Source organism: Salmo salar, chromosome 20 (genome assembly GCF_965601325.2).
Source record: "Salmo salar chromosome 20, fSalSal1, whole genome shotgun sequence".
Lineage (NCBI taxonomy): Eukaryota > Metazoa > Chordata > Actinopteri > Salmoniformes > Salmonidae > Salmo > Salmo salar.
The window spans coordinates 89666456-89689645 of NC_138310.1; the positions used below are offsets into that span (position 1 = coordinate 89666456).

The 23190-nt window shown below is 42.7% G+C and overlaps 1 protein-coding gene across 3 annotated transcripts in view; it reads right to left on the reverse strand.

Annotated features, from left to right (window-relative positions):
- Nucleotides 1-9934: 9934 nt before the first annotated feature.
- LOC106581541 (high affinity cationic amino acid transporter 1) overlaps nucleotides 9935-23190 on the reverse strand; it is an 82968-nt gene continuing 69712 nt past the window's right edge. For all 3 annotated transcript variants that reach the window (XM_082966801.1, XM_082966799.1, XM_082966800.1), the window contains exons 9-12: nucleotides 22184-22389; nucleotides 21710-21861; nucleotides 20548-20656; nucleotides 9935-15300 (exon numbers count right to left, since the gene is read on the reverse strand). In XM_082966801.1, the coding sequence (XP_082822927.1) occupies nucleotides 15107-15300; nucleotides 20548-20656; nucleotides 21710-21861; nucleotides 22184-22389 (661 nt within the window). In that variant the 3' untranslated portion in view covers nucleotides 9935-15106. The remainder of the gene's footprint in view (nucleotides 15301-20547; nucleotides 20657-21709; nucleotides 21862-22183; nucleotides 22390-23190) is intronic.

A 23190-nucleotide genomic window follows, 5' to 3' on the forward strand; every position in this document is an offset into this window, starting at 1 on the left:
CACTTCCCCCCCTTTCTCTTGTTTTTTATTTTTTATTTTACCTTTATTTAACCAGGCAAGTCAGTTAAGAACAAATTCTTATTTTCAATGACGGCCTAGGAACAGTGGGTTAACTGCTTTTTCCAATAATGTCCAATACATCAGGTTACCCATTACATCAGGTTACCCATTACATCAGGTTACCCAATACATCAGGTTACCCATTACATCAGGTTACCCATTACATCAGGTTACCCATTACATCAGGTTACCCATTACATCAGGTTACCCAATACATCAGGTTACCCATTACATCAGGTTACCCATTACATCAGGTTACCCATTACATCAGGTTACCCATTACATCAGGTTACCCAATACATCAGGTTACCCATTACATCAGGTTACCCAATACATCACGTTACCCATTACATCAGGTTACCCATTACATCAGGTTACCCATTACATCAGGTTACCCATTACATCAGGTTACCCATTACATCAGCTTACCCATTACATCAGGTTACCCAATACATCAGGTTACCCAATACATCAGGTTACCCATTACATCAGGTTACCCATTACATCAGGTTACCCAATACATCAGGTTACCCAATACATCAGGTTACCCATTACATCAGGTTACCCATTACATCAGGTTACCCATTACATCAGGTTACCCAATACATCAGGTTACCCATTACATCAGGTTACCCATTACATCAGGTTACCCAATACATCAGGTTACCCAATACATCAGGTTACCCATTACATCAGGTTACCCATTACATCAGGTTACCCATTACATCAGGTTACCCAATACATCAGGTTACCCAATACATCAGGTTACCCATTACATCAGGTTACCATTACATCAGGTTACCCAATACATCAGGTTACCCATTACATCAGGTTACCCATTACATCAGGTTACCCAATACATCAGGTTACCCAATACATCAGGTTACCCATTACATCAGGTTACCCATTACATCAGGTTACCCATTACATCAGGTTACCCAATACATCAGGTTACCCAATACATCAGGTTACCCATTACATCAGGTTACCCATTACATCAGGTTACCCATTACATCAGGTTACCCAATACATCAGGTTACCCAATACATCAGGTTACCCATTACATCAGGTTACCCATTACATCAGGTTACCCATTACATCAGGTTACCCAATACATCAGGTTACCCAATACATCAGGTTACCCATTACATCAGGTTACCCATTACATCAGGTTACCCATTACATCAGGTTACGAAACGACTGTGGACATGACATCGCATATCGTCTCTATCCCAGATTGCACCCTATTCCCTGTATAGTGCACAATTTTGACCAGAGCCTTATGGGCCCTAGTCAAAAGTAGTGCACTATATAGGGACTAGGGTATCACATGGGATGCAACCATTGTCCTGGAAATGAGGCTGGGATTGGGAGAGATATTTCAACCGGCATTTATCCTGCAATCTACCCTTGGGTTATTGCCGCTCGGCCCATTGTCTACCCTTGCTTCAGATGATAGTGTAAAATCAGGAATGATAAAGACACATAACACATTGGATGCAGATGAGAGCCAACGCCTAAAAGAAAACCCATGGTTGTGTATCCATCTGATAAGGAGAGTGGTTGGCTGCAACATTATCTCTCTCACTAACGAATAGAGACTGGCAACATTATCTCTCTCACTAACGAATAGAGACTGGCAACATTATCTCTCTCACTAACGAATAGAGACTGGCAAAATTATCTCTCTCACTAACGAATAGAGACTGGCAACATTATCTCTCTCACTAACGAATAGAGACTGGCAACATTATCTCTCTCACTAACGAATAGAGACTGGCAACATTATCTCTCTCACTAACGAATAGAGACTGGCAACATTATCTCTCTCACTAACGAATAGAGACTGGCAACATTATCTCTCTCACTAACGAATAGAGACTGGCAACATTATCTCTCTCACTAACGAATAGAGACTGGCAACATTATCTCTCTCACTAACGAATAGAGACTGGCAACATTATCTCTCTCACTAACGAATAGAGACTGGCAACATTATCTCTCTCACTAACGAATAGAGACTGGCAACATTATCTCTCTCACTAACGAATAGAGACGGGCAACATTATCTCTCTCACTAACAAATAGAGACTGGCAACATTATCTCTCTCACTAACGAATAGAGACGGGCAACATTATCTCTCTCACTAACGAATAGAGACTGGCAACATTATCTCTCTCACTAACGAATAGAGACTGGCAACATTATCTCTCTCACTAACGAATAGAGACTGGCAACATTATCTCTCTCACTAACGAATAGAGACTGGCAACATTATCTCTCTCACTAACGAATAGAGACTGGCAACATTATCTCTCTCACTAACGAATAGAGACTGGCAACATTATCTCTCTCACTTACGAATAGAGACTGGCAACATTATCTCTCTCACTAACGAATAGAGACTGGCAACATTATCTCTCTCACTAACGAATAGAGACTGGCACCATACATGCTAAGACAAACACTTGAAAACAATATGGTAATTGATTCCAAGTGGAAATAAAAGCATAGCTGTTGGGTATGTCCCAAATAACACCATACAAACACGTAGCACACTACTTTGAAAGTAGTGCACTATATGTAGGGAATAGGGTACCATTTGAGACGCAGGTATATATATATATATATATATATATATATATATAATATATATATATATATATATATAGTGTCCCTTTTCTCTAGCCATCGGTGCTGTGTAGGGATCTCCATCTCTGGTGCTGTGGTAGACTCCTAACCTTAACCCTGCTCCAGGCTCACTTCACTCCCAGATGCTTTCTGCTATAATCCTCATTATCCTCCACCACCTGTGTCCTGATACTGAACTCAACACAGGAGAGAGGAGGAGAGGGGGAGGAGGAGAGGGGGAGGAGGAAGGGTGAGGAGGAGAGGGGGAGAAGAGATAGGGGGATGAGAAGAGGACAGAGGATGTTATGATGAAGAGAGAGAGAGAGAAAGAGAGAGTTAGAGAGAGAGGGAGGGATGAGGGGGGGCAAGAGAAAACCAGATTTAAAGAGGGAGAGGTAGAGGTAGAGGGAGAGGGAGAGGGAGGACTGAGGGAAGTATGAAAAGTATGAAGAATTCACCCGGATTCTCTGAAAGAGGATCAGTGTTCAAAGTTCAGGGTCCTGACTGACTCCTGATAGAGAGAGAGAGAGAAGAAAAGAGAGAAGAAGAGAAGAGAGGAGAAAGGAAAGGAAGAGTCCATTGCAAGAGAAGACATAAAAGCAGATATGGGGAGGCGAAGCAGCTTTGCATTAATCTCACGTTGTAATGAAAGTTTAAGGTTTCGGTTATACTGATGAATTCCGGGATTGGGCTTAAACTGCTTTCATTTTGTTTGCTTGGTCCTTAATCTTCTAACCCTGCGTTCTTAATCAGGAATCGGACAGAGCAGATTTTTAATCTGGCATAAATGAGGCCGGGGATTACAGATGATGCTGACCTTGCCATGATGCACAGCTGCTTCCTCCTCCTCCTCCTCCTCCTCCTCACCCCTCCTCCTCCCCCTCTCCTCCTCCTCCTCTCCTCTCCTCCTCCTCATCCCTCCTCCTCCTCATCCATCCTCCTCACCCCTCCTCCTCCCCCTCTCCTTCTCACCCCACCTCCTCCCCCTCTCCTCCTCCCCCTCCTTCTCCCCCCTCTCCTCCTCACCCCTCCTCCTCCCCTTTCCTCCTCCTCCTCACCCCTCCTCCTCCCCTCTCCTCCTCCTCCTCACCCCTCCTCCTCATCCCTCCTCCTCCTCACCTCTCCTCCTCCCCTCCTCATCCCTCCTCATCCCTCCTCCTTCTCACCCCTCCTCCTCCCCCTCTCCTCCTCCCCCTCTCCTCCTCCTCCTCACCCCTCCTCCCCTCTCCTCCTCCTCACCCCTCCTCCTCCCCTCTCCTCCTCCTCCCCACCCCTCCTCCTCATCCCTCCTCCTCACCCCTCCTCCTCCCCTCCTCATCCCTCCTCCTTCTCACCCCTCCTCCTCCCCCTCTCCTCCTCCCCCTCTCCTCTCCTCCTCCTCCTCACCCCTCCTCCTACCCCTCTCCTCCTCATCCCTCCTCCTTCTCACCCCTCCTCCTCCCCCTCTCCTCCTCACCCCTCCCCCTCTCCTCCTCATCCCTCCTCCTTCTCACCCCTCCTCCTCCTCCTCCTCATCCCTCCTCCTCCTCATCCCTCCTCCTTCTCACCCCTCCTCCTCCCCCTCTCCTCCTCCCCCTCTCCTCCTCCTCCTCACCCCTCCTCCTCCACTTCCCCCTCCTCCTCAGATCATCCCTCCTCCTTCTCACCCCTCCTCCTCCCCCTCTCCTCCTCCTCCTCCCCTCTCCTCCTCCTCCTCACCCATCCTCCTCCCCTCTCCTCCTCCTCCCCACCCCTCCTCCTCATCCCTCCTCCTCCTCACCCCTCCTCCTCATCCCTCCTCCTCCCCTCTCCTCCTCCTCCTCTCCTCTCCTCCTCATCCCTCCTCCTTCTCACCCCTCCTCCTCCCCTCTCCTCCTCCTCCTCAACCCTCCTCCTCCACTTCCCCCTCCTCCTCAGATCATCCCCCTCTCCTCTCTTCTCTCTCTTACTGTGATAGTCTATGTTCTGTTCTGTAGGAGAAGATAAGGCTATACTTAGTTTATGCTACCAAACACAAACTGCATGAAGGGAAGAATCCTAATTGTGAGAGATGGTACTGTAGCTATGTGTCCCAGATGGTGCCCTATTCATTATTTGGTGCACTACTTTTGATGCCCCCTGGTCAAAAGTAGTGCACTTTACCTATGGACCCTGGTCAAAAGTAGTGCACTGTAAAGGGAATAGGTAACCATTTGGGATGCACTATAGTTGCCCTTTTTCACAGTGGTTCCCAAACTGTATGTGTATATATATATATATATATATACAGTGCAACCGGAAAGTATTCAGACCCCTCGACTTTTTCCACATTTTGTTACGCTACAGCCTTATTCTAAAAGTGATTAAAAAAACGAATCATCAATCTACACACAATACCCCATAATGACAAAGCAAAAACAGGTTTTTAGAAAATGTTGCAAATGTATTAAAAGTAAAAAAATGAAATATTACATTTACATAAGTATTCAGACCCTTTACTCAGTACTTTGTTGAAGAACCATTGGCAGTGATTACAGGCTTGAGTCTTCTTGGGTATCACGCTACAAGCTTGGCACATCTGTATTTGGGAAGTTTCTCCCATTCTTCTCTGCAGATCCTCTCAAGCTCTGTATTTTTTTGTTTGTTTGTTTTTTTACACCTTTCTTCTCCCCAATTTTGTGATATCCAATTGGTAGTTACAGTCTTGTCCCATCGCTGCAACTCCCGCACGGACTCAGGAGAAGCGAAGGTCGAGAGCCGCGCGTCCTCAGAAACACGACCCTGACAAGCTGCACTGCTTCTTGACACACTGCTCGTTTAACCCGGAAGCCAGCCGCACCAATGTGTCGGAGGAAACGGCGTACAACTGGCGGCTGTGTCAGCGTAGATGCGTCCGGACCGCCACAGGAGTCGCTAGAGCGAGATTGGACAAGGACATCCCTGCCGGCCAAACCCTCCCCTAACCCGGACGACGCTGGGCCAATTGTGCATCACCTCATGGGTCTCCCAGTCTTGACCGGCTACGACACAGCCCGGGATTGAACCCGGATCTGTAGTGACGCCTCAAGCACTGCAGAGCCTTAGACCGCTGTGCTACTCGGAAAGCTTCAAGCTCTGTCAGGTTCGATGGGGAGCGTCGCTGCACAGCTATTTTCAGGTCTCTCCAGAGATTTTCGATTGGGTTCAAGTCCTGGTTCTGGCTGGGCCACTCAAGGATTCAGAGACTTGTCCTGAAGCCACACCTGTGTTGTCTTGGCTGTGTGCTTAGAGTTGTTGTCCTTTGCCCCAGTATAAGGTATTGAGTGCTTTGGAGCAGGTTTTCATCAAGGATCTCTATGTACTTTGCTCCATTTATCTTTCCTTAAACCTGACTAGTCTCTGCCGCTGAAATACATCCGCACAGCGTGATGCTGCCACCACCATGCTTCACCGTAGGGATGGTGCCAGGTTTCCTCCTGACGTGACACTTGGCATTCAGGCGGAATAGTTCAATTTTGGTTTCATCAGACCGGAGAATCTTGTTTCTCATTGTCTGAGAGTCCTTTAGGTGCCTTTTGGCAAACTCCAAGTGGGCTGTTATGTGCCTTTTACTGAGGAGTGGCTTCTGTCTGGCCATTACCATAAAGGCTTGATTGGTGGAGTGCTGCAGAGATGGTTGTCCTTCTGAAAAGTTCTCCCATCTCCACATAGGAACTCTGGAGCTCTGTCAGAATGACCATTGGGTTATAGGTCCCCTCCCTGACCAAGGCCCTTCTCCCCCGATTGCTCAGTTTGGCCAGGCGGCCAGCTCTAGGAAGAGTCTTTGTGGTTCCAAACTTCTTCCATTTAAGAATGATGGAGGCCAATGTGTTCTTGGACCTTCAATGCTGCAGAAATGTTTTGGTACCTTTCACCAGATCTGTGCCTCGACACAATCCTGTCTCGGAGCTCTACGGACAAGTTCTTCGACCTCATGGCTTGGTTTTTGCTCTGACATGCACTGTCAACTGTGGGACCTTATATAGATAGATGTGTGCCTTTCCAAATCGTGTCCAACCAATTGGACTTACCACAGCTGGACTCCAATCAAGTTGTAGAAACATCTCAAGGATGATCAATGGAAACAGGACGCACCTGAGCTCAATTTCATGTCTCATAGCAAAGGGTCTGAATACTGATGTAAATAAGGTATTTCTGTTTTTTATTTGTAATAAATTTGCATATAAATCTAAAAACCTGTTTTCACCTTATCATTTTGGGATATTGTGTGTAGATTGTTGAGGGAAACAATTATTTAACCAATTTTAGAATAAGGCTGTAACGTAACAAAATGTGGAAAAAGTAAGGGGTCTGAATACTTTCCAAATGCACTGTATATATACAGTACCAGTCAAAAGTTTGGTACTGTTCATTGAAATGCATTCCAGGGGACTACCTCATGAAGCTGGTTGAGAGAATGCAAAGAGTGTGCAAAGCTGTCATCAAAGCAAAAGGTGGCTACTTTGAAGAATCTCAAATATAAAATATATTTGGATTTGTTTAACACTTTTTTGGTTACTACATGATTCCATATGTGTTATTTCATAGTTTTGATGTCTTCACTATTATTCTACATTGTAGAAAGTAGTAAAAATAAACCCTGGAATGAGTAGGTGTGTCCAAACTTTTGACTGGTGCTGTATATATACACACTGAAGTAAAATATAAACCTAACACGTAAAGTGAAAATGGGGACATTAAAAGACAACTCTAAAATGTGGTCACACAACACAATGCCTCAGATGTTTTGAGGGACCGTGCAATTGGCATGCTGACTGCAGGAATGTCCACCAGAGCTGTTGCCAAAGAAATGAATGTTAATTTCTCTACGATACGTCGTTTTACAGAATTTGGCAGTACGTCCAAACAGCCTCACAACCGCAGACAGCGTGTATGGCATCGTGTGGGCGAGTGGTTTGCTGAGGTCAACGTTGTGAACAGAGTGACCCATAGTGGCGGTGGGTTTATGGTATGGGGCAGGAATAAGCTACGTACAACGAACACATTTACTCTGTACCGGTACCCCCTGTATATATCCTCCACATTGACTCTGTACCAGTACCCCCTGTCTATAACCTCCACATTGACTCTGTACTGGTACCCCCTGTATATAGCCTCCACATTGACTCTGTACCGGTACCCCCTGTATATAGCCTCCACATTGACTCTGTACCGGTACCCCCCTGTATATAGCCTCCACATTGACTCTGTACCGGTACCCCCTGTATATAGCCTCCACATTGACTCTGTACCGGTACCCCCCTGTATATAGCCTCCACATTGACTCTGTACCGGTACCCCCCTGTATATAGCCTCCACATTGACTCTGTACCGGTACCCCCTGTATATAGCCTCCACATTGACTCTGTACCGGTACCCCCCTGTATATAGCCTCCACATTGACTCTGTACCGGTACCCCCCTGTATATAGCCTCCACATTGACTCTGTACCGGTACCCCCCTGTATATAGCCTCCACATTGACTCTGTACCGGTACCCCCCTGTATATAGCCTCCACATTGACTCTGTACCGGTACCCCCCTGTATATAGCCTCCACATTGACTCTGTACCGGTACCCCCCTGTATATAGCCTCCACATTGACTCTGTACCGGTACCCCCCTGTATATAGCCTCCACATTGACTCTGTACCGGTACCCCCTGTATATAGCCTCCACATTGACTCTGTACCGGTACCCCCCTGTATATAGCCTCCACATTGACTCTGTACCGGTACCCCCCTGTATATAGCCTCCACATTGACTCTGTACCGGTACCCCCCTGTATATAGCCTCCACATTGACTCTGTACCGGTACCCCCTGTATATAGCCTCCACATTGACTCTGTACCGGTACCCCCTGTATATAGCCTCCACATTGACTCTGTACCGGTACCCCCTGTATATAGCCTCCACATTGACTCTGTACCGGTACCCCCTGTATATAGCCTCCACATTGACTCTGTACCGGTACCCCCTGTATATAACCTCCACATTGACTCTGTACCGGTACCCCCTGTATATAGCCTCCACATTGACTCTGTACCGGTACCCCCTGTATATAGCCTCCACATTGACTCTGTACCGGTACCCCCTGTATATAGCCTCCACATTGACTCTGTACCGGTACCCCCTGTATATAGCCTCCACATTGACTCTGTACCGGTACCCCCTGTATATAGCCTCCACATTGACTCTGTACCGGTACCCCCTGTATATAGCCTCCACATTGACTCTGTACCGGTACCCCCTGTATATAGCCTCCACATTGACTCTGTACCGGTACCCCCTGTATATAGCCTCCACATTGACTCTGTACAGGTACCCCCCTGTATATAGTCTCACTATTGTTATTTCACTGCTGCTCTTTAATTACTTGTTACTTTTATTTCTTATTCTTATCCGTATTTGTTTTTAAACTGCATTGTTGGTTAGAGCCTGTAAGTAAGCATTTCACTGTAAGGACCTGTTGTATTCAGCATTTCAGTGTAAGGACCTGTTGTATTCAGCGCATGTGACTCATAAAATTGGATTTGATTTCTACCTAGTTTGCTGGTGGTATTCTATCTAAATGGGATCTTTGCAAAGGTGTGAAAGTAGCACACTGCCTCTGGGTTACAAGGCCTGGCATTTAGTTTATAGTCATTATATTTAACACTCAACACTATCTAATAGCCACGTTTTCTATGTCAAAATGGCTGTGTTCCACATGGCACCCTATTCCCTATATAGTGTACAACCTTTAATGCCTTTTGGGACTCGCAGCCAATCGTGTTTGTATGAAAACCTTCGATGAAGACAGAATGAGTGACAATAGACACATCTGATCTCAATTCATGACACTGAGAAACACACACACACACACACACACACACACACACACACACACACACACACACACACACACAAACACACACACACACACACACACCTCTCTACCCTCCATAGCCACTAGACAGGATATAATCCTCTCTTTATCTTTCTGGGTAACCCGTCTGGAGAAAACTGTATCAAGGAAGATTAATTTCTTATATAACAAAATAGAAAGATGAACTCATAATATGCGTCCCTGATAGCACCCTATTCCATATAGTGGACTACATTTAGGGCTCTGCACCCAAGTGTACACACTACGTAATACATAGGGAACCATTAGAGATACAGAAAGATAACAGAACAATACATACTGAACTTACAAGATGTTTTTCTGGAATGAGGACATGTCTTGGTTGATAAAAAAAAAAATGAATAATGAACAACGAGACATAAACGTTTCAAAGTTTGTTTTATTTACAGCAGCTGTTAAACAGATGGCAGAAGCCTGACGGTTTATTACAGTAACAAAATACAGTAATAGACTGACACAGTTTGGCAAAAGGGACTCAATTTAATGCTCGTTATAGTACAGGCCACTAGAACAGACATGTAAAAGGCAATTGACGCTTAAGCCGAAATGCACAGCGCTTAGCATGAAGGCGATTTCCGCGAACGCTGTGGAAAAGGTGAATTGTATAGTGAGACACACTATAATACGACTTGCATTGAACACCAGTCTTCAAATGAATGGTCCAAAAACAAACACAAGCAGATTAAAAAAAATGTTTTTGCAGAGACTCGTCTTTCCTCTATGAAACCTGAACTCAGAGCCATATCTATAAAGGTCTATGACTCTTCCTGAATCGAACCCTCGAACCCTTACAGTGTGTCCCAAATGGAACCCTATTCCCTATATAGTGCACTACTTTTGACCAAAGTCCTATGGAGCCTGGTAAAGTAGTGCACTATGTAGGGAATAGGGTACCATTTGGGACGCACATTAGATTGTCAGGACCCTGTGGATCCAGCAGGGTAAAGCTAGCTTTGGGACATACATTTCAAAGGCCAGAACATTACATCCATATGTCTAGGATTCAGATTTAGGACGGAGAACCTGGTTTTCAAAGCTTCTTTAAACTTTCTTTGTTTTTAGCACACATTAAAATAAATACTTATAGTAATACCCAGCCTCCAAATATACACTAACAATAATACACAACTATATTTCAATTCAACCAATGTACCACATTATTTCATCAGAACACTGCCCTCTACTGCCAGACTGTTGTCATTACTGGAACACTGTCCTCTACTGCCAGACTGTTGTCATTACTGGAACACTCTCCTCTACTGCCAGACTGTTGTCATTACTGGAACACTGTCCTCTACTGCCAGACTGTTGTCATTACTGGACCACTGTCCTCTACTGCCAGACTGTTGTCATTACTGGAACACTGTCCTCTACTGCCAGACTGTTGTCATTACTGGAACACTGTCCTCTACTGCCAGACTGTTGTCATTACTGGAACACTGCCCTCTACTGCCAGACTGTTGTCATTACTGGAACACTCTCCTCTACTGCCAGACTGTTGTCATTACTGGAACACTGCCCTCTACTGCCAGACTGTTGTCATTACTGGAACACTGTCCTCTACTGCCAGACTGTTGTCATTACTGGAACACTGTCCTCTACTGCCAGACTGTTGTCATTACTGGAACACTGCCCTCTACTGCCAGACTGTTGTCATTACTGGAACACTGTCCTCTACTGCCAGACTGTTGTCATTACTGGACCACTGTCCTCTACTGCCAGACTGTTGTCATTACTGGAACACTGTCCTCTACTGCCAGACTGTTGTCATTACTGGAACACTGCCCTCTACTGCCAGACTGTTGTCATTACTGGAACACTGCCCTCTACTGCCAGACTGTTGTCATTACTGGAACACTGCCCTCTACTGCCAGACTGTTGTCATTACTGGAACACTGCCCTCACAGACATGCAACACTCAATGCAATGTACAGTAGCTGTATTTCATATAAGCACCAAGAAGACAAACGCTGGCAGCCCTCAGCCATGAAGACACACCCCAGTGATGACAGTAACGATCACAATTCCAACAGGAAACACAACATTGTGCTAATAAGTTTACTCAGAGCACAGCGGAAAAGAAACGGGCATACATGTTGAACTTGACCTTTCCGGGGGTGGAAGTATATCACAGGGCTAGGTCACATGCCTGTTCAAGAGGCACACAAAGCACCAAGTCCTACATGAATTCAAATGTAAGGCCATGTACACATCTGGCTGGCATCAGGCAGGCATACTTAGTGTTGCTGAACTAGCCTGTACCCAGATCTGGTTGTGCCGTCTTGCCTCTGTGACAATGACCATAGCAGTTGTCAAGACAGCACAACCAGACGTGGGAACCAAGATATTGTTCAACAAGACGTCTTAAGTGTGCATCCCAAATGGCACCCTATTCCTTATTTAGTGCACACATTTTGACCAGGGCACACTAAAGGGATTAGGGTGCAACCTTAGTGTAAGAGGAAAATATGAACCTGGTTAAACCAGTGTGAATGCTACATTTACCATAGTGAGTACTTCATTCAGTTTGATTTAACCAGGCTCTTTATCTTAGAAAGACACATCCCAATGTGTTTGTCGCAGGACTGAGCACCGCATACACATGCACAGATATGGCTTCATAAGAGTACAAACTGACAAGAAATCCTTACTACAACAAAGTACCCAATATGTACAGAATGAATGAGAGTTTAAAGGGGATTGTATCATAATAAGTCACTAAACATTCAGAAATTCAAAATAATAACATTTCTAAAATGTATAGTTCACGGCAATAAATATTGTGGTGAATTTGGGGAGGGGGGGTGCCTGATTGGGACGTGAACCGAGTTTCTTCACCAACAGGTCGTTAAATATGTTTGAGACAATTAACAATTTAGGATTTTTGACGTGGACTTGTTCTATGAATAAAAAATGTTTTGGTGCAAGAAAAAGGATTCCACATTTCTTTGAGGAAAATCACACAATGATATTACTAAGTAACACATTTGGCCAAACACACATTATAATACTATAAATAGCAAATCACACAAGATACCGTCATAATAAAAGAAGTTCTCAGACAGAAACATTTTAAAATAAGCAGTGGAAAAATCTACCATTGTGCAAGGCAGTTAATCCCCAACAACACCTGTTCCCTAGACGACGGCAGCCCCTTGCACCTCTCAGAGTTTTAAAGTTGAACATTTATTTAACCAGGCAAGTCAGCTAAGAACAAATTGTTATTTACAATGACGGACTACCAGGGAACAGTGGGTTAACTGCCTTGTTCAGGGGCAGAACGACAGATTTTTACCTTGTCACCTCGGGGATTCGATCCACCAACCTTTTGGTTACTAATCCAACGTTCTAACCACTAGGCTACCTGCCGCCCCTGATTCAGAGGGTTGGGTTAAATGCGGAAGACACATTTCAGTTCAATGCATTCAGTTGTGCAACTGACTAGGTATCTCCCTTTTTTTACCTATGTTGACTAGTCATCATTTAACATTTCATTAGGGTGATCATGATCCTCTGGCTGACAAAGTAGGCACTTAACTTTAACTCCTGAAGTGACTTAGGAAGCATCCCAAATAGTACCCTACTCCTTATAAAGTGCACTACTTTTAAACCGGGCCCAAAGGGCTCTGGTCAATAGTAGTACAGTATACAGGGAATAGGGTGCCATTTGGGACGTAGCCTAACTCAATTCCCTCACACGCTGCGGATGTGCTCATTTATAAATGTAACTTATTTTAATTTACACTAACTGTACATGCAATATTGTACTATATTACAGATTATAAACTGGGTGGTTCGAGCCCTAAATGCTGATTGGCTGACAGCCATGGTATATCAGATCCTATACCACGGGTATACATTTTAACTGCTCTAATTACATTGGTAACCAGTTTATAATAGCAATAAGGCACCTCGGGGGGTTGTGGTATATGGCCAATACAGGTATAGCACGGCTAAGGGCTGTATCCAGGCACTCTGCAATGCGTCGTGCCTAAGAACAGCCCTTAGCTGTGGTATATTGGCCGTATACCACTCCTCCTCAGGCCTTATTACTTAAGTTGGACATACATGTGCATTGGTTTTTTGATGCAATCAAGAAACAAACACTGCTCGTCTTCCAGACAGCTCGTTGACTATGAGGAACTCTCACAGTGTGCAAGAAGACGAAGAAGGAGGAGGAGGAGAAGAAGAAGGAGAAGAAGGAGGAGAATGAGAAGAAGAAGGAGGAGAAGAAGGAGAAGAAGAAGGAGGAGGAGAAGAAGAATGAGGAGGAGGAGAAGAAGGAGAAGAAGAAGGAGGAGGAGAAGAAGGAGAAGAAGAAGGAGGAGGAGAAGAAGAAGGAGGAGGAGGAGGAGAAGAAGAAGGAGAAGAAGAATGAGAAGGAGAAGAAGAATGAGAAGGAGAAGAAGAAGAAGAAGGAGAAGAAGAATGAGAAGGAGAAGAAGAATGAGAAGGAGAAGAAGAATGAGAAGGAGAAGGAGAAGAAGAATGAGAAGGAGAAGAAGAATGAGAAGGAGAAGAAGAATGAGAAGGAGAAGAAGAATGAGAAGGAGAAGAAGAATGAGAAGGAGGAGAAGAAGAATGAGAAGGAGGAGAAGAAGACTCGTGCAACATTCCGTAAGTCATCACTCCTCCATAATGGAAGTTGGAACAATGCCAGCTTATTACCTTAAAACACTCACCTCAATTCATACTGTAGTTGTAATTTGAGACGTATCAATTATAATTCATTACATCCTGAATATAACGTTCAATCAAACAAGGAAGTGCAGCTGTCTTGACTCAGAGGTGGCTCTGAAGATATGAATGAAAAAACATCACTTGTTGTCATCAATAAGTCAATATATTCGTAGATAAGAAGCAGAATATGTCGATGTCATTGTAAGTAATGAAATTGTGGAGGATGATGTTGACTTGAATAGTAGAGGGGGGCACAGCAACCAGCACTGTGCCCACTATGGGTCCTGGTCAAAAGTAGTGCACTATATAGGGAATAGGGTTCCCTTGTGACACATCCTCTTTCAGCATCTATCATGCAGTGACACCAGGACTCCAGCAGAGGGTGATAGACTGCATGGTAATCCACCAGTAATGTTAATATTATGGAAGAGCCCTGCTCTTCAGTGTGAAATTATAGACTATTCAGTATTTCCAACAAATTTGAATAAAATGTTAAGGGCCACAGATCCTTTCAAGCCACTTTCTTCTTCCAAGAGAAGTGTGATAGTCCTCCTGCTTTGTGCTAACAATGACAGACGGACTCGTTGGTTTGGTGTTTACAAACGCTATCATTAACAGAGTCATGATCAGTGGACGCGGAGCTGGTAAGGTGGACCACTGCCCAGTGTGAAGAGCCCTGTGTCTGGTTTGATACTAGGCAACATGAGGTCCTAATAGAGCTGGTTCTGATTGTACATGATTGTCCCCCTTCATGTGAACATATTTCTGACAGTATATGGTACTAATCTGACAGTTGAGATAGATAAAGTAATCAGATAGTAGCATTGGAGAAGTGCACTGCACCTCCCAACCTCTAGAGGTCCCCGTCCTCCTCGTCCACTGTGTTGTCCAGGTCCAGGCCGTTGTGTAGGAAGACTTCCTTCTCGATGTCCATTGGCTGTCCGTTGAGAGTGCAGTCTGGCTTGTATCCATGCAGGTTACTGTCAGTATTGGCTAAAGCAGCTTCTACACTGTTACGGATCCCATAGCCAAAGTAGATGATGAAACCTGGGGGAAGGGTGCAAAACGTGAAGCTGGATGAGAGAATGCCAAGAGTGTGCAAAGCTGTCATCAAGGCAAAGGGTGGATACTTTGAGGAATCTCAAATATAAACTATATTTTGATGTGTTTAAAACTTCTCTAGGGTAGGGGGCAGTATTTTGACGTCCGGATGAAAAGTGTGCCCGTAGTAAACTGCCTGATACCCAGACCCAGAAGGTAGGATATGCACATTACTAGTAGATTTGGATAGAAAACACTAGTGTCTAAAACCGTTTGAATGATGTCTGTGAGTATAACAGAACTCATATGGCAGGCAAAACCCTGAGAAAAATCTAACCAGGAAGTTGAAAATCTGAGGCTTGTAGTTTTTTCAATTGATTCCCTATTCAAACTACAGTGACTTAGGGGTCATTTTGCAGTTCCCAAGGCTTCCACTAGATGTCAACAGTCTTTAGAACGTTGTTACAGGCTTCTACTGTGACCTGGAAGGGAATGACAGTCATTTCAACCAGGTGTCTGGCTGAGTGCCATTAGATCATCCATGCGTGTGGCCGTCAGTGCGAGGTGCTTTCTTTTTCCTTTCTGAAGACAAAGGATTTGTCCAGTTGGAATATTATCAAAGATGTATGATAAAAACATCCTAAAGATTGATGCTATACATCGTTTGACATGTTTCTACAAACTGTAGTATAACTTTTTGGACTTTTCGTCTCAACAAAATGCGCCAGCATTGCGCATTTGGATAACTCGTCTGAACGTGCGAACAAAAAGGAGGTATTTGGACATAAATATGGAGTTTATCGAACAAAACAAACATTTCTTGTGGAAGTGGGAGTCCTGGGAGTGCATTCCGACGAAGATCAGCAAAGGTAAGTGAAGATTTATAATACTATTTCTGACTTTTTTTGACTCCAGAACTTGGCGGGTAACTGTATAGCTTGCTTTGATGGCTGAGCTCTGTACTCAGAATATTGAACAATGTGCTTTCGCCGTAAAGCTATTTTGAAATCTGACACAGCGGTTGCATTAAGGAGTAGTGTATCTATAATTCTTTCAATAACTGTTGTAAAGTTTATCAACGTTTATGATGAGTATTTTTGTAAATTGATGTGCTCATTCACCGGCAGTTTTGGTGGGAATACATTTTCTGAACATCACGCGCCAATGTAAAATGGGGATTTTGGATATAAATATGAACTTTATCGAACAAAACATGTATGTATTGTGTAACATGAAGTCCTATGAGTGCCATCTGATGAAGATCATCAAAGGTTAGTGATTAATTTTAGCTGTATTTCTGGTTTTTGTGACGCCTCTCGTTGCTTGGAAAATGGCTGTGTGGTTTTTCTTGTCAAGTTGCTGTCCTAACATAATCTAATGTTATGCTTTCGCCGTAAAGCCTTTTTGAAATCGGACAATGTGGTTGGATTAACGAGAATCTTATCTTTAAAATGGTGTATAATACTTGTATGTGTGAGAGATTTTAATTATGAGATTTTTGTTGTTTTGAATTTGGATAAAATTAGCTAGTGTCACACATACCCCAGACAGATGAACACTTTTTTGGTTACTATATGACTCCATATGTGTTATATCGTAGGTTTGATGTCTTCAACATTATTCTACAATGTAGAAAATAGTAAAAATAAAGAAAAACCCTGGAATGAGTAGGTGTGTCCAAACTACTGTATCTATAGGTCATATTTAATCTATATTACAGAAAAATGTACTGTACCTATAGGTCATATTTAATCTATATTACAGATACATGTAGTGTATCTATAGGTCATATTTAATCTATATTAATAATGTAGTGTATCTATAGGTAATATTTAATCTATATTAATAATGTAGTATACCTATAGGACATATTTAATCTATATTACAGATAAATGTAGTGTATCTATAGGTCATATTTAATCTATATTAATAATGTAGTATATCTATAGGTCATATTTAATCTATATTAATAATGTAGTATATCTATAGGTCATATTTAATCTATATTAATAATGTAGTATACCTATAGGTCATATTTAATCTATATTAATAATGTAGTATACCTATAGGACATATTTAATCTATATTACAGATAAATGTAGTGTATCTATAGGTCATATTTAATCTATATTAATAATGTAGTATATCTATAGGTCATATTTAATCTATATTAATAATGTAGTATACCTATAGGTCATATTTAATCTATATTAATAATGTAGTGTATCTATAGGTCATATTTAATCTATATTAATAATGTAGTATACCTATAGGTCATATTTAATCTATATTAATAATGTAGTATACCTATAGGTCATATTTAATCTATATTAATAATGTAGTATACCTATAGGTCATATTTAATCTATATTAATAATGTAGTGTATCTATAGGTCATATTTAATCTATATTAATCATGTAGTATACCTATAGGTCATATTTAATCTATATTAATAATGTAGTGTATCTATAGGTCATATTTAATCTATATTAATAATGTAGTATACCTATAGGTCATATTTAATCTATATTAATAATGTAGTGTACCTATAGGTCATATTTAATCTATATTACAGATAAATGTAGTGTATCTATAGGTCATATTTAATCCATATTACAGATAAATGTAGTATACCTATAGGTCATATTTAATCTATATTAATAATGTAGTATATCTATAGGTCATATTTAATCTATATTAATAATGTAGTGTATCTATAGGTCATATTTAATCTATATTAATAATGTAGTATATCTATAGGTCATATTTAATCTATATTAATAATGTAGTATACCTATAGGTCATATTTAATCTATATTAATAATGTAGTGTACCTATAGGTCATATTTAATCTATATTAATAATGCAGTGTACCTATAGGTCATATTTAATCTATATTAATAATGTAGTGTACCAATAGGTCATATTTAATCTATATTAATAATGTAGTGTACCTATAGGTCATATTTAATCTATATTAATAATGTAGTGTACCTATAGGTCATATTTAATCTATATTAATAATGCAGTATATCTATAGGTCATATTTAATCTTTATTAATAATGTAGTGTATCTATAGGTCATATTTAATCTATATTAATAATGTAGTGTACCTATAGGTCATATTTAATCTATATTAATAATGTAGTGTATCTATAGGTCATATTTAATCTATATTAATAATGTAGTATACCTATAGGACATATTTAATCTATATTAATAATGTAGTGTATCTATAGGTCATATTTAATCTATATTAAGAATGTAGTATATCTATAGGTCATATTTAATCTATATTAATAATGTAGTATACCTATAGGTCATATTTAATCTATATTAATAATGTAGTGTACCTATAGGTCATATTTAATCTATATTACAGATAAATGTAGTGTATCTATAGGTCATATTTAATCTATATTACAGATAAATGTAGTATACCTATAGGTCATATTTAATCTATATTAATAATGTAGTGTACCTATAGGTCATATTTAATCTATATTACAGATAAATGTAGTGTATCTATAGGTCATATTTAATCTATATTACAGATACACTACATTTATCTGTAATATAGATTAAATATGACCTATAGATACACTACATTTATCTATAGGTCATATTTAATCTATATTAATAATGTAGTATACCTATAGGTCATATTTAATCTATATTACAGATAAATGTAGTGTATCTATAGGTCATATTTAATCTATATTACAGATAAATGTAGTATACCTATAGGTCATATTTAATCTATATTAATAATGTAGTATATCTATAGGTCATATTTAATCTATATTAATAATGTAGTGTATCTATAGGTCATATTTAATCTATATTAATAATGTAGTGTACCTATAGGTCATATTTAACCTCTATGGGCTATGGGCTAGTAGTAAATCGGGTACATTTTTTTATCCAGCCGTGCAAATACTGCCCCCTAGCCCCAACAGGTTAATCTATATTAACCTGTTAGGGCTAGGGGGCAGTATTTGCACGGCTGGATAAAAAAAATGTACCCGATTTAATCTGGTTACTAATCCTACCCAGTAACTAGAGAGATCTGGAGATCTGACCGAACAAGAGCCATGGAACGATGATGGCCCATTAGACACCTGGCGCGCGAGTTCATGTTGGGTACCCTCGTTCCAATACGTTATAAAAGAGTATGCATTCGTCCACCTTGAATATTATTCATGTTCTGGTTAAAAAAGGCCCTAATGATTTATGCTATACAACGTTTGACATGTTTGAACGAACGTAAATATATTTTTTCCCCTCGTTCATGACGAGAAGTCCGGCTGGCTTAGATCATGTGCTAACAAGACGGAGATTTTTGGACATAAATGATGAGCTTTTTTGAACAAAACTACATTCGTTATGGACCTGTGATACCTGGAAGTGACATCTGATGAAGAGAATCAAAGGTAATGGATTATTTACATAGTATTTTCGATTTTAGATCTCCCCAACATGACGTCTAGTCTGTATCGCAACGCGTATTTTTCTGGGCGCAGTGCTCAGATTATTGCAAAGTGTGATTTCCCAGTAAGGTTATTTTTAAATCTGGCAAGTTGATTGCATTCAAGAGATGTAAATCTATAATTCTTTAAATGACAATATAATATTTTACCAATGTTTTCTAATTTTAATTATTTCATTTGTGGTGTTGACTTGACTGCCGGTTATTGGAGGGAAACGATTTCCTCAACATCAATGCCATAGTAAAACGCTGTTTTTGGATATAAATATGAACTTGATAGAACTAAAAATGCATGCATTGTCTAACATAATGTCCTAGGAGTGTCATCTGATGGAGATTGTAAAAGGTTAGTGCATCATTTTAGCTGGTTTTATGGTTTTGGTGACCCTGTCTTTGAATTGACAAAACATTACACACAACTCTTGTAAATGTACTGTCCTAACATACTCTAAATTTATGCTTTCGCCGTAAAACCTTTTTGAAATCGTAAAACGTGGTTAGATTAAGGAGATGTTTATCTTTCAAAGGGTGTAAAATAGTTGTATGTTTGAAAAATTTGAATTTTGACATTTATTTGGATTCAAATTTGCCGCTCTTGAAATGCACCTGCTGTTGATAGGGTGCACCACGGGGGGGACGCTAGCGTCCCACCTAGCCCATAGAGGTTAATAATGTAGTGTACCTATAGGTCATATTTAATCTATATTAATAATGTAGTATATCTATAGGTCATATTTAATCTATATTAATAATGTAGTATACCTATGATCATCCAGAAAGAGAAGCGGATCCAGGTTCCTCGGCCCAGCTGACACATCAGGAAGATGTTGATAAACATACTGGCCACTGGGAGGAAGGGAAGCAGGGGCACCTGGGAGGAGAGGAGGAGAGGGGAGGAGAGGAGGCGTGAGGAGAGGAGGAGAAGGGAGAAGAGGAGGCATGAGGAGAGGAGGAGAAGGGGACGAGGAGGCGTGAGGGGAGGAGGAGAAGGGAGAAGAGGAGGGGAGAGGGGAGGAGGAGAAGGGAGAAGAGCAGAGGAGGCGTGAGGAGAGGGGAGAAGGGAGGAGAGGAGGAGAGGGGAGAAGGGAGGAGAGGAGGCATGAGGAGAGGGGAGAAGAGGAGAGGAGGAGAGGGGAGAAGGGAGGAGAGGAGGCATGAGGAGAGGAGGAGAAGGGATAAGAGGAGTGGAGGCGTGAGGAGAAGAGGAGAGGAGGTGTGAGGGGAGGAGGAGAAGGGAAAAGAGTAGAGGAGGCATGAGGAGAGGGGAGGAGGCATGAGGAGAGGAGGAGAAGGGAGAAGAGGAGGCGTGAGGAGAGGGGAGAAGGGAGGAGAGGAGGCATGAGGAGAAGGGAGAAGAGCGGAGGAGGCGGGGGGAGAGGGGAGAAGGGAGGAGAGGAGGCATGAGAAGGGAGAAGAGGAGGCATGAGGAGAGGGGAGAAGGGAGGAGAGGAGGCATGAGGAGAAGAGAGAAGGGGAGAGGAGGCGTGAGGAGAGGGGAGAAGAGGAGAGGAAGAGGAGAAGAGGAGGCGTGAGGAGAGGAGGAGAAGGGAGGAGAGGAGGCATGAGGAGAGGAGGAGAAGGGATAAGAGGAGTGGAGGCGTGAGGAGAGGGGAGAAGAGGAGAGGAGGCGTGAGGAGAGGAGAAGGGAGGAGAGGAGAAGAGGAGAGGGGAAAATATGAGAGGAGGCGTGAGGAGAGGGGAGAATATGAGAGGAGGCGTGAGGAGAGGAGGAGAGGGGAGGAGAGGAGGCATGAGGAGAGGAGAAGGGAGAAGAGGAGGCATGAGGAGAAGAGGAGAAGGGAGAAGAGGAGAGGGGAGAGGAGGAGAGGGGAGAGGAGGAGAAGATTTATAAACATAGTGGCTCCTGGGAGGATAGGGAGGAGAGGCATGTCCCTGACCGTGGGGTACAGCTGAGTGAACATACCTTGAAAGAGAGATTGGTCTTGCTCTCAGGCTGTCTCCAGACCAGTAGAGTGACTGCCAGACAGGCTGTAAATATGAGGCTCAGTAGAGAGACAGACCAGGAAGCAAAGCCTCCCTGCACTGCTACCACACAGAAGATACACACCAATACTCCTGTAGGGAGAGGGACAGACACAGAGACAGTAAGGAAGAGACAGAGGAGACCAGAGCTAACACTCCTGTAGGGAGAGGGACAGACACAGAGACAGTAAGGAAGAGACAGAGGAGACCAGAGCTAATACTCCTGTAGGGAGAGGGACAGACACAGAGACAGTAAGGAAGGGACAGAGGAGACCAGAGCTAATACTCCTGTAGGGACAAAACTGAATAGGTGTGTGTGTGTGTGTGTGTGTGTCTGTGTGTGTGTGTGTGTGTGTGTGTGTGTGTGTGTGTGTGTGTGTGTGTGTGTGTGTGTGTGTGTGTGTGTGTGTCTTACCTAATGTACTGGTACAGATGTTGACTACGAAGCCAGACAGGTTGTTGGGTTCTGTGTTGTGAGGGAACAAAAGGTTTTTGGCACAGAACACCTCCTCTGCTCCCGGCAGGATCCCCACACTTCCCTCGTTAACGGACTCTAAGGTGTCTGGCTCGTCCTGCGTAGCAGCCATCTGATAGGCCATGCTGGATTGTTCCGGCTGGTACCTGCAGGACAGAAAGGATAGCCACATTAATAACGAGGTAAACATGGTAACCCACCACTTGTTGAAGAAATACAACCACTCTGAAATTCACAGACAGAGCTATGGATCCAAGAACTGATCATCCATGAGCAGATACTAACCTGAATACTAGAACACAGGCTGCCACCAAGGTGTAGGCTAGTAGGGTGTAGTATGTAGGGTACTAACCTGAGTACTAGAACACAGGCTGCCACCAAGGTGTAGGCTAGTAGGGTGTAGGGTGTAGTATGTAGGGTACTAACCTGAGTACTAGAACACAGGCTGCCACCAAGGTGTAGGCTAGTAGCGTGTAGTATGTAGGGTACTAACCTGAGTACTAGAACACAGGCTGCCACCAAGGTGTAGGCTAGTAGGGTGTAGGGTGTAGGGTACTAACCTGAGTACTAGAACACAGGCTGCCACCAAGGTGTAGGCTAGTAGGGTGTAGGGTGTAGTATGTAGGGTACTAACCTGAGTACTAGAACACAGGCTGCCACCAAGGTGTAGGCTAGTAGGGTGTAGGGTGTAGTATGTAGGGTACTAACCTGAGTACTAGAACACAGGCTGCCACCAAGGTGTAGGCTAGTAGGGTGTAGGGTGTAGGGTACTAACCTGAGTACTAGAACACAGGCTGCCACCAAGGTGTAGGCTAGTAGGGTGTAGGGTACTAACCTGAGTACTAGAACACAGGCTGCCACCAAGGTGTAGGCTAGTAGGGTGTAGTATGTAGGGTACTAAACTGAGTACTAGAACACAGGCTGCCACCAAGGTGTAGGCTAGTAGG